The sequence below is a fragment of the Phaseolus vulgaris genome, chromosome 1 (genome assembly GCF_051622355.1).
Source record: "Phaseolus vulgaris cultivar YP4 chromosome 1, ASM5162235v1, whole genome shotgun sequence".
Taxonomy (NCBI): Eukaryota; Viridiplantae; Streptophyta; class Magnoliopsida; order Fabales; family Fabaceae; genus Phaseolus; species Phaseolus vulgaris.
Genome location: NC_143498.1, coordinates 46883909 through 46898384, shown reverse-complemented (window position 1 = coordinate 46898384; position 14476 = coordinate 46883909). Strand labels below are relative to the sequence as shown.

The 14476-nt window shown below is 28.4% G+C and overlaps 1 protein-coding gene across 7 annotated transcripts; it reads right to left on the bottom strand.

Moving 5' to 3' along the window:
• Positions 1-201: 201 nt before the first annotated feature.
• LOC137814422 (APETALA2-like protein 3) lies at positions 202-3115 on the bottom strand. Of its 7 annotated transcripts, none has more exons than XM_068617158.1 (10): positions 2384-3115; positions 2274-2299; positions 2168-2198; positions 1981-2068; positions 1735-1880; positions 1510-1569; positions 1262-1365; positions 1016-1158; positions 761-874; positions 202-666 (listed from the first exon to the last, which is right to left on the bottom strand). In XM_068617158.1, the coding sequence occupies exons 1-10, from the start codon at positions 2812-2814 to the stop codon at positions 415-417; spliced, it is 1395 nt and encodes a 464-aa protein (XP_068473259.1). In that variant the 5' UTR covers positions 2815-3115; the 3' UTR covers positions 202-414. The 7 variants fall into 7 exon arrangements, with proteins under 7 accessions (XP_068473259.1, XP_068473260.1, XP_090160300.1 ...); XM_068617159.1 differs by having other exon boundaries at positions 1510-1554; XM_090304174.1 differs by having other exon boundaries at positions 1498-1569; positions 1978-2068; positions 2384-3104.
• Positions 3116-14476: the final 11361 nt, after the last annotated feature.

Genomic DNA, 14476 nt, shown 5'->3' with positions numbered 1-14476 from the left:
TGTTATGTCGGCAATAATAAACACTGCACAGTAGCGAATAACTAACGGAAGCAAGAAAAATTCAAAAATCATGCCCACAAATACGGATTGAACCTAGTATGCTCTCAATTTTGTACGATTTCGGTCTCTTCAAAGATCACCATCATCTTTTCAAGTATTTTCAAGATAGAAAGCACCTAGGTTAAATGTTGGATACCAAAGTAAATGCTAACTCATAATAGTAATAGTCTCAAATCAGTAAAAGCAGAGTTCATCATGCCTTCACGGCTTAGCATGGCATTTCTTTACATTGAAGAAAATGTGTATATTAAAGGACAAATAGTAATAGCTCCAGAACCAAACAATTCAATTACTACTTGTAGCTAGTCCTACTACTTTGTTGTCAACCATACGCTCTAGAACCTAGCAATACATTCAGCTACCGATGAAGAAAGGGGATATAGTGCTCGAGTTAGTGATTGATGGTGGAAAATGTGAGTGGAGGAATGTCATGTTTGGAAAATGAATTTGAGTATCCGCAGCTGATGGTATTATTGTTGAAGGGAATCCTGATGATGCTGCAGTAGAGAATGGTGGAGTAAGACTTGCCCCGCCATAAGGACCTTGGACTTGCCATGCCCAACTAGGCATGGGACCAGCTTCCAACTTCTTCTCTATTGCTGTTTCCTGTAAAATATAAACCCAAATGACTCATCACTCAAAAGTAATATATACTCAGAAAAAACAATTTATTCCGGTCATAAAGATGTATGAGAATCACCTCGTAGATGGGAAAGAAATTGCTACCATTCCAGGTGGAAGGATGATGTCCAGATACTCTGGAGATGCCATGAGATGGCTGGACATTCAGTGATCTCGATCCAGAGTGCTCAAACTATCAAGTGAGTGAAAATATACCATCAAAGCTAAGAATGCAAACTGCCAATTCAGAAACATTCGAAAAAACAGGAGTCTAAGGAATTGCAGACTCAAATTGAATCCAACCATATGGCTATACAACACTCATCCACCTTACCATAAATCTCTTTTCGACAGGGCTATCATCCCAGCAGGGTGGAGTTTTCAAACCACTCCCGTTGCTGGGTGTGTTCTTGATTTGACTGTCAGAGTAAGAAGGGGGAGCTATGCCCAGGTTAAGATCAAGATTTTGCTTGCCATCTGAATAATGTTCGAATAAACCCATTGTCAAATGTTATGAAGCGACTGAAGAAAAAAAAAAAAAAAACCTAAAAAAAAAGCCTAGAGGATAAACAAGTGTCACCTTCATTATCAGATTGGGAAATCACCTCCCCTTCGTATATGCTGGGCTCGAAATTTGTAACTGCTTCCCTTCCATTGCATTTTATAGCAGCCCTATCATACGCTCTGGAATTATCACACAGCAAGTCAATAATAACACACTACGCGTGTGTCTGTACATATATGGAATCCAAAATGTTTTAGGAATTTAGTCCAAAATGTTTTAGGAATTTAGTCTGAGAGATATTCTGATAATACGATTGGTAAAACCTTGCAGCCTCTAATTCGCTGTCGAATAGCCCAAGATATATATACCTGCAGCAATAAACCCTGGCCAACTTTAAAATTGAATTATGATCTATCACCAACTGAACCAACCAACACAACCTCACTTAAAGTATACTAAAATCGAAAATTGATAAAAAAAAAAAAAACAAAATTGGTTAAGTATGTAAACCATCACATAATTTAACCAAAATCGATTTGTTTTCTCACTTTTTACCCAGAAACTGCCCCATACGAGCTTCCCATCGCCCGCACTTATGCAGAGTAACTCCCCTGTATTTGGAGCTTCCCCTTGAAAAACCAGTGCTCTGTCGACGCAGAATATGCACAAACTCCTCCTTCGTGAAATTACTCATCTGCACAACACAGTAATAGAAAATCAAATCCGCAATTACAAATTTCATTCAAGTTTCTTAAACAATCAACACAACAACTTCACTGTTCAGTACTCACAACCTGCTTTATATCCTCATCGTAATCGCTAACGTTGAAATTGATATCCGCATCAACCCCACGGAACTTGATCGCAGCTCGATCATAAGCCCTGAAACAAAAATAATAATAAAAAAACTGCACGAAACATTTCCACACGCTTAATCAAAACCAGAAACACCTAAGCACAGAACGATATAAATGAAATTACCTTGCCGCAGCATGCGCCGTGTCAAATCCACCTACAAAAGAAAGAAAGCGATATTGAAGAAAGTGAAGCGCATAATGTAAAACGAATTCTCTAATGGGGACCTCACCTAAGTACACTTGTTTGCCACAATCCCTGCACAAACCAAAACCACACAGCACAGCGTGTTCAGACACAGTAGCGTGTTATCACAAAGCAAAACTACCACAATCCACTAACCAAATGTGCGATTCCCATCTTCCTGTTCTGCGATAGAAAGTGACGCCGCGATACTGCGAGCTTCGTGACCTCGGTCCTCGGCGGCTCTTCTTCACCTGCGGCTGCCGCGGAGTGATCATCTGCTCCGCCGCGACACCGTGCTGATCCACCTTCGACGAGACATCCAGCCAAGCCGGCGAGACACCGGAGTCGGTCGCCGGAAAGAGCTGGATGGTGCGGACGGAGGATTCTCCAGCGGAGAAGGAGGCGCTGTTGTTGAGGATGGCGAAGTTGTAGGCGACGGTGTCGCCGTAGGAGCAGGAGTCATCGGTGTCGGCAGCATTGACGACGGAGGAACTGAAGCTTCCGGAGCTCTCCATTTGAGCGACGGAGAGCGGGGGCGTGTGGTTGTTGTCGGAGGGGGAATCGGCGTTGAGGTTAAGATCCAGCATCGCGGTGAGAGTTTGTTAGAATCTGTTAAAGAAGCGTTTAGAGGGAAAGTAAAGTTAGTTAGAAGCGGAGGTAGAGGGATGAATCTCCTACGGTAACGCCTTTACATCACTGTGAAATAGGAGACTGATCCAACCGTACAACAATAGGAAGGAGTTTCATGCAGGGAGAAGAGTGAAGAGTGATGAGTGATGAGCCATTAGGAGGTTAAAAAAACAGAAAACAGAGTGTCTTTTGCTCAATGCTTCCTTCTACTCTTTCCTTTTCTTTTCTTTTCTTTATCTTTTCTTTCATTCTCTTCTTAAACACTTACCCCACATTTATTATTTCTAGTTTTTCTTTTCCTTTTTTTCCCCCACCCTTTTCATCTTCTATTTCTTCATCAGCTTCTCCTAATTTCTCTTTCCATTATTTTTTGCTTATTTATAGAAGTTACTTGTAGTAATAAAATTAGGAGTAGAACCATAAATATTTGCATGAGAGTGACGCCTGCATCTAATTAATAAATAATTCTTTTTAATTAACCTCCATTTATTATTGTTATAGTAATTCATATTTGGGATATTTCCACACTCTGCTAAGGGCTGACAATGTCATTTACTCAGTCAACTGGCCTCTTTTTCAGTTTTGTCCTCTGTTTTTTTTACAGTAATAATTTGTATTCAAATATAATTAAACATTTTTTAATTTTCATATTCTTAAAGTTAATTTTTATATATCTATTTATTATGATGTAAAAATAAAAAATTGTCAACAGTTATATTGTAATTGCAAAATTGATTACTGTTTACGTAAAAATATTAAAACAAAAACAAATAAAAAATGAAGAAAGTATTTCATTTCGTGCTTCTTAAAAAGACACTAGTTTTCTAACATTGCATGGCACGGGGATCTTTTAACTAGTTAAAAAGTTAAATTTTGATCAAAATAAATTTTTATGTACACTCATTTATGTGAAAATAGTTTAGTAGTATTTAATATAAATGTATATACATATTATAAATAAATTTATATATTTTTGAACAAAAAAATATTGCTATACAATTTTGATAAATAAATCCTTCCTAATTGTCGTTGATTTTTTGGTGGATGATATACTTATTGTCAAATGAAAAATCCTCTAATTATTTCTGAGTTGTTTTCTTGCATGTAAATTTACATTTAACATTCTTATTGATGCTTGGAAATAATTAGCACGTATGCATCAGCTACTAATAAAATTTTATAATTTTAACTTTTTTATTGAAAAAGTAACTATATTGCAATGGAAGAGTATTTACCAAGTTTATCCAGAAAAATTACCGAGAAAATAAAATGGCAATAAAATGCTATAGAAACTATAATTAGTTTATTTTTCTAACAATTAAATGTTTTTTTTAAATGTTGACCAAAAATAAAATGTCTTTAAAAATATTGTGTAGTTATCGTTAAATATATGAAACCTTCAGAGATATAGTATCAGTAGTCCAAGTATAAGAGCTTAAACAGAATATTTACCAAAGAAAAGATAAAACAAAGCACTTGAAAAGAATACAAAAGAAATTTTCTAATTGAGGGTAACATTAGAAGTGCATTGTCCTATAAACAGTAAAATTTTGTCTTATAGCTATTCTTCCTTTTAGTACCTATAGATAGATAGATTTAGATTACAGATAGAAGAGCTAATTTTATTAAAAATAATTATTTTGTGCCAAAAAAATATTTAAAAATATTCTCAATTATATCTATTTACATTTAATTTAAATTAAGCAGGAAAAAAATCACGTAAAAAAATCATAAATAGTGAAATTATTGGTGGTAAATACTTTTATTCATAATTTATTTTTAGTTTTAAAAAGTAACTTGATGGTATGCATTATTTAATAAAAATAATGTCATTTTTATTACACTAATTTTTTAGCTAAAATTTTATATTCTTATTTTTTTAAAACAGAAACTTTGCAAGAATATAGCAATCAAATTTTTGCAAACATTATTTTTTAAAATATTATATTTTAAAAATAAATTAAACAAAATTTAAATTCTCAATAAACTGCTTTTTCCTAGCACTGTTAAATAAACTTGTAAGAAAATAGAGAGAAAATAATATGTATTTATATTTTATTAGACTATTAGAATTTGATGGCATTGTGTGTGTCTATTAATATATACATGGGAAGATAATGATAAAAAACAATTATAAGTATTTATTTAAAAACTAAATGACAATGTGACAGGAAAATCATGTAACAAAATAAAAATATATTTTACTAAAGCTTATAAACTGTTAAAAGTTTACAATTGCATGGAATGTAAAAATAAATAATATTAAAGTATACAAAAATCGAAAGTGAGTAAATTAAAATTTATTGTGCTAGATTGAGTTAATATGTCTGTAGCACAGTCTTTAGTTATTACTGGTAGAACCCAATACCTAATGCAATAAAGTTGTTTACCAAAATACATTCATTATAATTATGTTTTTTCCCTGGATAATGCATATTTATGTTTAGAAATACAGAGATAAAATTTATTAAAATGGCACCAGAAGAAGAAAGTAGGAATGACACAATATTGTAATGGGTGAGTTTGATAGACTATTTATAGGTGCACTGCACATCTAGTTTAAAGAAATCCATAAATTATCATTCTATCAGATATTTGGTGTGCACATAAGTAACAAGTAAGTTCCATTGATAATAGGTATAAGACTACACTCTTGGACCCAAATTGTCATGTCCCATGGTTTCATGCCATGTCTCCAACCAATCAACAATTCCCTAGCTAGGATTTGATCACACATAGTTAAACACCCTTAACTTCCCTACACAAATGCCAACCATTTTGGTTCACATAGTATAGAAAAACAGTTGAAGAACATCCAATAAAGATAAAACTATTTCATATTTATAATATATAAATAGATGCAAATTTTAGTTTATAAAATTTAAATTAATCTTAAAATTTACTTCTTAATATAATATCAGAATTATTAAAAATTTATTCTAATGAGATTTGATTTGATTTATCAAGTCACGTATATTAAACATGAGTTATAAATATATAGTCACATTTATTGGATATGAAGGTATGACCAATTGGTTGGGTTAGACTGACTAGATATCATGTTTAGTGAATGTGTTTAATCATTGTGTCCCCTTTATAATTTCTATTTAAAGAGATCATTGTACTTGTAATTAGTGTGCAATGAAAACCTAATAGTTACCCGTGTGGATGTTAGTTGTAATTGGCGACCGAACCACGTTAAATCTTGTATCGTTTATTTTTCTACAGTTGATTCGTGATTGTGTATTGTTTTCGCGTACGTTTTTTTCATCAACATGTACAAATTGACAAGTCTCGAACATAAGTGTATTAAAAATTTCACATCAACAAAAAATAAAAATATTTTATAATATATAATTTTATAAATTAAGTTAAATTTAAAGTTAATTTTCCAAATATCTTCCTAACTAATATTGGAAGAGCAAAAATTGTGCCCAAAAGTTTGAGCATGGTTTTGGTTCAGTCTTTAACCCTCTCTTTGCTTATACTTATTTAGTCTTTATAAAGGAAGAAAAAAAACCCAGAATTTGAGTGTTTGTACTGATTTACGCAAAAATACAAAACAAGAAAGAAAGGAAGGAAAGGAAAGATGTTACAATGACGGGTCCTCCCATCACGGAATGAAACAAAAGACAAAGACAGTTGGCAAAATAACTGTTCCTTCTCTACCTTACTGCCTACAAATTAAAGAAATATTTAATTTAATCAATTAATGTTACAATTTTTAACATTAATTACATAAAACTATCTCAATCTAGCATTTATCTAACCATTCTACAAAGGGAAAGTGAATATGTCTAATTTCAAATTGGATTTTGAAAAATTTAATACTTACATTTTAACCAATTATACGAGAAAAAACTGATATTCAAATGTATATAATTCATTAATTCATCATGTACGTATTAGAGTGACTAACCACGTGAATACGTTACTTGAAGCACGCTTCACAAAATATAATATTAAAATATATAAAGAACAAAAAAATAATTACATATTGAAATAACAGCTTCCACCGCTTTAATTATATATTTTTTATTATGTTGGCGAAAATAGTTAAATACTTACACTTTTTTTATCATATTATAATAAATAATTAAATTAAAATATTATAGTAAGAAATAAAATAAATAATTTAAATTTGTATATTTTGTGAAGTAAATTGTGTTAATATTTAGTAACTGATTTTATAAAAAGTTTTAAATTCAATCAATTAACTTGGGAATTAATTTTATCATATTAATCTAATTAATTCATTCACTATTTTTCTCTTAATATAAACAGTATCATTCTCTTCTCTTTTTTTACCTCTCTTTTAATTCAAACATCATAACTATTCATTTATTGTGGTTAAGGTTGAAATGTTTAGATTGATATAGGTTGTACAACCTTAGATTGTAGGGTGGGGGTACAACCGTAATTAGCATAACAACAAAAACATGGTCTTGAAAATGGTTACGGAGAGACTTCAGATATGAGACAAAGGTTTCGGTGGGTCAAAACTGCAAGTATCTATGCCTCTAAACTTTCTTTGTTACTGTTTACAGCTATTTATTTTGTCATAATTTTTTTTATTAATTTTTTTTATGAAAGATTAACATTTAAAAAAAAAATAAATTTTAATATCTACATTTTAATTAATGAAATTAATTTTAAAAAACACTGAATTTAGTTTTTTTTTTGTAGTTAAACTTTGTATAAATTTTTATAAATTTAAAGAAAAAAATATTAGAGGTCTAGTTTTAAAAAATGTAATTAAATTTTTAGAAATAATCATTTAATAATTATATATGATTGTTGAATTTTGAGATATCAACCTAATTAAAACGTTAAATTTTAAGATGCCAGCTTAATTAAAATATTAATTTTAAAATATCAGTCTAACTAAAATGTGATATTACATTACTAACATGAATTTTATATATATAAAAAAACAACTTGAATGGTAAACATGTTCATTTGTGTGTTGGATTATTTATTAGTAATTTGTTTGTTCTAATTTTTTTGTGTCCATTGATATCTACAATCATTACTTTTATTCAACTTATAAACATAATAACTCATAGGGTTGTCAAGAGTAAAGAAAGGTGGCAAAAGGAATGAGATATGAACCATTTAAAACCTGAAAACCATATTCAGCTATTGCATAGGATCTTAATCAGTTGTACTTAGTATGGTTATTTATGTCATTGACATGAATTTTTCTAAAAGGGATAAGTGTAAAGATATTAATAATTAGTATTTGAATAAAATATCAATGGATTGAATTTTTGATAGTTAATTTGAACCTGTCATAAATTACCTTCACAATCTTCTATTAGTACTAATTTTTTGTATATGTAAATTAGGGGTGAATTTAGACCTTTCATTCAATATTTTACTTCATTGAGTATAAACACCTCTTTAGTGATATCTTTCTGGGACCATGTTTTTTATAAGGTTCATCTTATTAATAAACATCATCATATTTTGAAAATTGGTCTTACTCTTCTTCCCCCACCTCTTCATTAATATCTTTTGGGACCATGGTTTTTACATTATTGTTTATCTTCTTAATAAAATGCCAGTCATCTTCTGGTCCACCTTACTCCATACCCTTCTTTATTATATTTTACAAAACTCCAAAACTATGCCTCTTTTACAATTTTGTTGTTGTGTGTGTTTGTGGACGATTGTTAATGTATATTAGTTAGTAATATATTATCCTTGTAAAAGATAATTATTACATGTTATAATAACTTTGTAGTGGAATTTTTCTTGCTCATAACAAATTTAAGATAAACTTTAGATTTAAATTATTCAATTACAATCATATGAATCATCACATTTTATTCATTCCAAATATATTAAACAATAAATTGTAAACATCTCATGTTTCATATTACTCATGCTCGAAATTCACTGACATAGTTCAATACCACTTGTACTATCCAGTCTTATAAATACAAAGAAGTTATTATCTATTAACAATATGGATATTGACCACATGCAGTTACCCGTGAATATCGCTTTGTAATAGAAAAGTAATCGCCTCCACGCACCAATAACCAGTTCCATGTATCCGGAAAGATCGATCTTATGGTTACTTATCCTAAAATGTAAACCTATAAATACAATCTCAATAAGTATTCTCATTTCAGTTACTACTTCCTTTATAATTCACTTGTATTTCCTTGTATTTTTACTGACTTAAATATCAGAAAGTCTTTTGCAAGTTACTACTAAAGCTTGACTTAAGTATTTTGTTATTCTAAAATATGTGATGTCTTTGCTTTTTACATTCTCTCATCTTCTATTCGACACCCCTAATACAAACAAATCATTAATTTCACATAAACAAACTATGTAAAGTTAATAAATGATGCTATTACCTTTACTTTGCAATCCTTTAGAATATACTAAACTTCAACTCTACAAAGTGGTAATAATAGGAATAGCACCTAGAGGTAATATTGAAGTTTAATTCAATTTGTTGAATAACAATAATAATTGCAAACGAATGGAATATCTCACAAAACCATTGAATTTTCATGTACGGAAGGAATCACATTTGACCGTACTAGCTGTTTTTCTTAATGCTTACTCTTTCAATTTATCATTTTGTCCCTTTAGATTCCTGTTAGAAAATGTCAAATAAATAAATTCAAGTATGTTTTATTAGAATTTTATTTTATTTCAAAATTTATAAAAATATTGAGATTTTTTTAATGTTTCAGTATAATTTTTTTCATAACGAATAATAAAAATATTATATTGAAAATGAGAGAAAAAACACATATATACATTGTTATCTTCCACATTTTTGTAATATGAGGACTGAGTTTTGGTACAGTAAGATGTATATGTGAATATATAAGCCTTGAACATATATATCATATGAGTTTTTTTAGAATGCTATTTATTTTAAAAAAATAAGATTATGATAAAGTTGGCAAATGCTATGCTTCAAACATTATTGGATGTTGTTCACATGTTAAATCCCACTCATGTTTGGTTTTGTAGTGATATTTTAATGCATAAAGTCAAAGGTAGTGCAGAATTGGGATGAGATTAAGACCCAACACAAAACATATCTTTATAAAATAATGGCAACAAAGAATCCATTACCACGCCTACAAAACGTTATTAACTTTGAAAATCTCACATCGATAAAAAAAAAATTAAAAAAGCAAAAACAAGATATTTTATAATGTATAAAAAAAAAGTAAAAACAAGATATTTTATAATGTATAAGTGAGTGTAAATTTTATTTCATAAGTCAATTTTGTAAAGTTGAGTTACATTTAAAAAAATTAATTCTTATTATCGTATTATACATTACAAGAAAATCATGAAATAAAAATCAATTTTTAGAGACCAAAATAATTAGTTGTAATAGTAACTAAATTAGAGATAATTTTAGAAACTAAACAAAAAAATTGGTTTCTAAATTAATTTATATTATTGTTAAATAGTTTCTAAATTGGTATCTAATTAGCTACCAATGTTTTAACTACCAATTATTTAGATTCTAAATTTGGTAGCAAAAACTTTTAGAAACCATTTAACAATAATAGAAACTAATTTAGAAACCAAAAATTTATTTAGTTCCTAAAATGGTCTCTAATTTAGTCACTATAGCAACTAATTATTTTTTATCTCTAAAATTAGTTTCTATGTCATGATTTTCTTGTAGTGATAGTCATTTAGAGTTTATCGTAGTGAGAATTTGTTAGACTTATGAAGTCACCTGCTAGTAGATCACTATCGGATCACCTATAAATATATAGTCTCACGTATAAGTTGACAGTTTTAACATAAAAAAGATGTATTGTAGATTTCAAATCAACTAATGATATGAATATTTCAAAATATAAAATATATAAGTACGTGTAAACAAATCCGTTTTATACAAAGTTAGATTGAGTTAAATTTCAAGTTTTAATAACAGAATATGAATGCTCCTAATCTTGTTTTGAAATTAATTGGGTGACGCAATTAGAAGTATAATTTGTGTGGCATTATTGGATGTTAGTGAAGTTTGTTTGGGGATTAATGGTTGGTTAGTGGAAGATGGTATTTGATGAAGTGGTCCAATTTGAAGTTTTGTTTCGAGAATTCATAGGTTGGCACGAGGTTTCTCTTTATGAACGAAAACCAAGTTGTTAGAAAGCCTAATTTGCATTCCACTTAATGGAAACAGATAGGCCAACATAGAAAAGGAACCTCACTTTGCAATTTGTGATGCCAAAAGCAAGTTGGATGAATGAGGAACTAATTTTAGGTTAGTGGTTTTGTGACAAATCGTACTTATTACTTGCACTATCACCTTTGTATTCAAACACAACATATCTTCCTCTATCATCTTTTCTTTCAATTTGTCTCTATACCTATATTCACCTACTCCTACATAGGTTCAAACTAATAGGACTCTCACTATTAAATGTCTTCAACAATCCCATATCTTAATGTTTTTTAACTCACAAATATTTATGAAATAACCACAATTATAAAACCATCAATAATATCCTACTACTATACTATCATTAAATAAAATTCAATTTTAAAAAAATAATTAATAAAAAAACTAAACTAAATACTATCTTATTAAATTTAACAAATTATTAATATATAAAATAATATTTAATTAATTAATTAATATTTAATTAACCATCAAGATTTAAACTATCAATTTTAGAATATTAAATACTTAATAGCTAATTAGATGCTAATTTAGAAACCTATTTATAAATTTTATTAATAATAAAATCACCTTTTAATTTTCTAATTATTTTCTGTATTTAAAATTATTTTTTATTTAATAAGTTTTTTTAGTAAACTAGAAAATAAAATAAAATAAAATTGATTTTTTTAAGGTTTATGAATCAGCTGAGTATATTTAATTGGGTGAAAATTGTTAATTATATAAAAGTGTAAAAACTTTAACTTTAACTGGTGACATATCTACTATTTATTCTAATAAAATAGTATATAACTTGAAAAGAAGTCCATGTTATCAGTGCTTTAACTTATAATAAGGCTGTGACATAAAACAACTTTTGCATTCATGATGAAACATAAACTTTGTCTCTTTTTTCTAATGTTGGCACCAAATAGGAAAATGTATGTTTTGCTTTCATGTTTGATTTGACCTTTAAACATTTCAAATTCATATTTTGGATGTGGGAAATGAATATTATTAAACACAAATCCTCATTTAAGTTTTTTTAGCAATGGAAGTAATATACAAAAAGAAATAAGGGGTGTGATTCAATATAGAAGTGCAGATCCAAAACTATTATATTGCATTTGAGCTAAGAATCCAAATATTAGATAATTACTTTTTGGTCAACTGCAAAAGAAAAATGAATAATAGAAAAGTAAGAAAAATATAGTTAACAAAAAAACAGATGTTATTTTGAAGAAGAATTGAAGAAAAATTAATCAGATATTTTAGAATGTATTCTTGCACGTTGTAGTTAGAGTTATCTAACCTTCTTTTTGTCATGAAATTTTAGAATAGTAAATAGTTCATGAGGGAACTTAATATAATACAAAACTAAGAGTTAATTTTATCTTAAAGATGAAAATACTTTTCAGTAAAATATGTAAATTTCTCATTAAATGGACGCAAAGAATGTAGTGCACGCTTTATGTAGAATCCCTAATCAAAATTAGATTTGGTTATATCACCATAACTATATTATAGTTGAATTAATTGTAACTAAATTTACATTTTTAATATTATGATATTATATAAATTTATGAAATATGAAATATGACATAAAAATTATAAATTAATATAAATGATTAAATTATATATTATAGTATATTATATCAATAATTTTAAAGGTCAAATGAATCAAGTTATAATCTAATCATATACTTAAACGTTAAACTCTAACTATTAGTTATATTTTTTTTCTCTAATCGATAGATGTTTAATCCAACAATCTATCTTATAACAAGGTCAGATTAACTAAGACACAATAAAATATTGATCCAACTTATAGTTTATAAAATTAAAATAATAATTATACATATAATGTATATGTATGTGGAATACGTAAAGAAAAAAAAACTCTAATAATTTAGTTATATTAATGTTTGAAAACATAAATTGTTTGAATATTTATCATTAATTTATTTTAAAGATATTGAGATTTTGCCCATTTTATTTGATGTTTAGATTATGAAAAATATTTTTTGGTAACCTTTGTTTAGACTATGATAAAAATAAGATGCAATTTGATTATATTGATAAAATAAATATATTATGTAATTGGAAAAATAGACCATTATTAACAATTATATAAATTAGTTCTTGGTGGGATTAATTTATATATATATATATATTATGATTTATTTTAGTTGATATAATATTGTAGTTATTGATGAACTATGAGAACATATAAGATATTGTGAATACATGTAATAGCCCCAAATAGTATATTACACATTTATTTTTATATATTAAAAAATATTTTAATTTTCAAATCAATTTATTTTTGAAAAATACATGTTTTAGTTTATTATTGTAAATACGTGTGAAGTTAATTTTCTTAATAGTAATTTTGAGATGTAACAATATTCAAAAGTCATGTTTAGTGAATGTGAAAGATAGCTTTGACAACGAAAAAGATAGATTTGGCTTTAAAGAAAGAAGGAAGTGTAACATGTAATTTAGTGCATTAAAAAGCAAACTCCTAGTAGCATTCACTTTTGGATCTAAGACAGTAGGCAGAAAGGGGTCTAAAGAAGGCTAATTCTCCCTGCACCTGATCATTTCAAACTGACACCCGATTGTAGATAGGAAAATACTAAACTGGTCTTAATGAATTTGACATTAGGTTAAGTGAGATATGTGCACCCAACAATTATATGTTCTGGATATTGTCATCCATAGACACCTGTTTGACTTCTGGATTTTTTCATCCATAAACACGTGTATGACTTCAGGATTTTTCAATCCATAAGCAGCTCTATGACTTCCTGATTTTTTTATCCATAGACACCAATATTAGGTTCCGGATAAATCTATCCATAGACACCGAAGACAAGGACATAGTTGAATTTTAAAATCTTTGTAGGGTGCAGGAAGCAATTGATTGGGTGTAGGAAGTAATTGCCTCTAAAGAATTAAGGTTTAAACTAAGCATATGCATATCAAATGTCTATGGGTGTCACTCATCAAAATTGGTAAAGTGCAGTACTAATACAATTGATTGACAAAAACAAAATATATAGCATCCCATGGCATGAAAAATGGTTTCACTCTGGGTATTGCACAATATATACTTTAATTTTTAAAATACATAGACATTTGATATGCATATGCTCTTACAGAAGGACTGATAAGATATGAACTGAAATGACAAACCTATCATTAAAAAGATACATTAAGATGGTATATTCCTATGTATTTTGAGATCTGAAAATAACTTCTGAAATATATTAACTAAATTACATATACATTCTGAATTACATAATCTTACATCACAAACCTATTATTAAAAAGATACATTTCGATATGTATGTTTGAGATTTGAAAATAACATCATTCAAAAATTCTGAATATGCATGTTTGAGATTTGAAATATAACATCTGAAATATATAATTCAAAATCTATCAATACATTC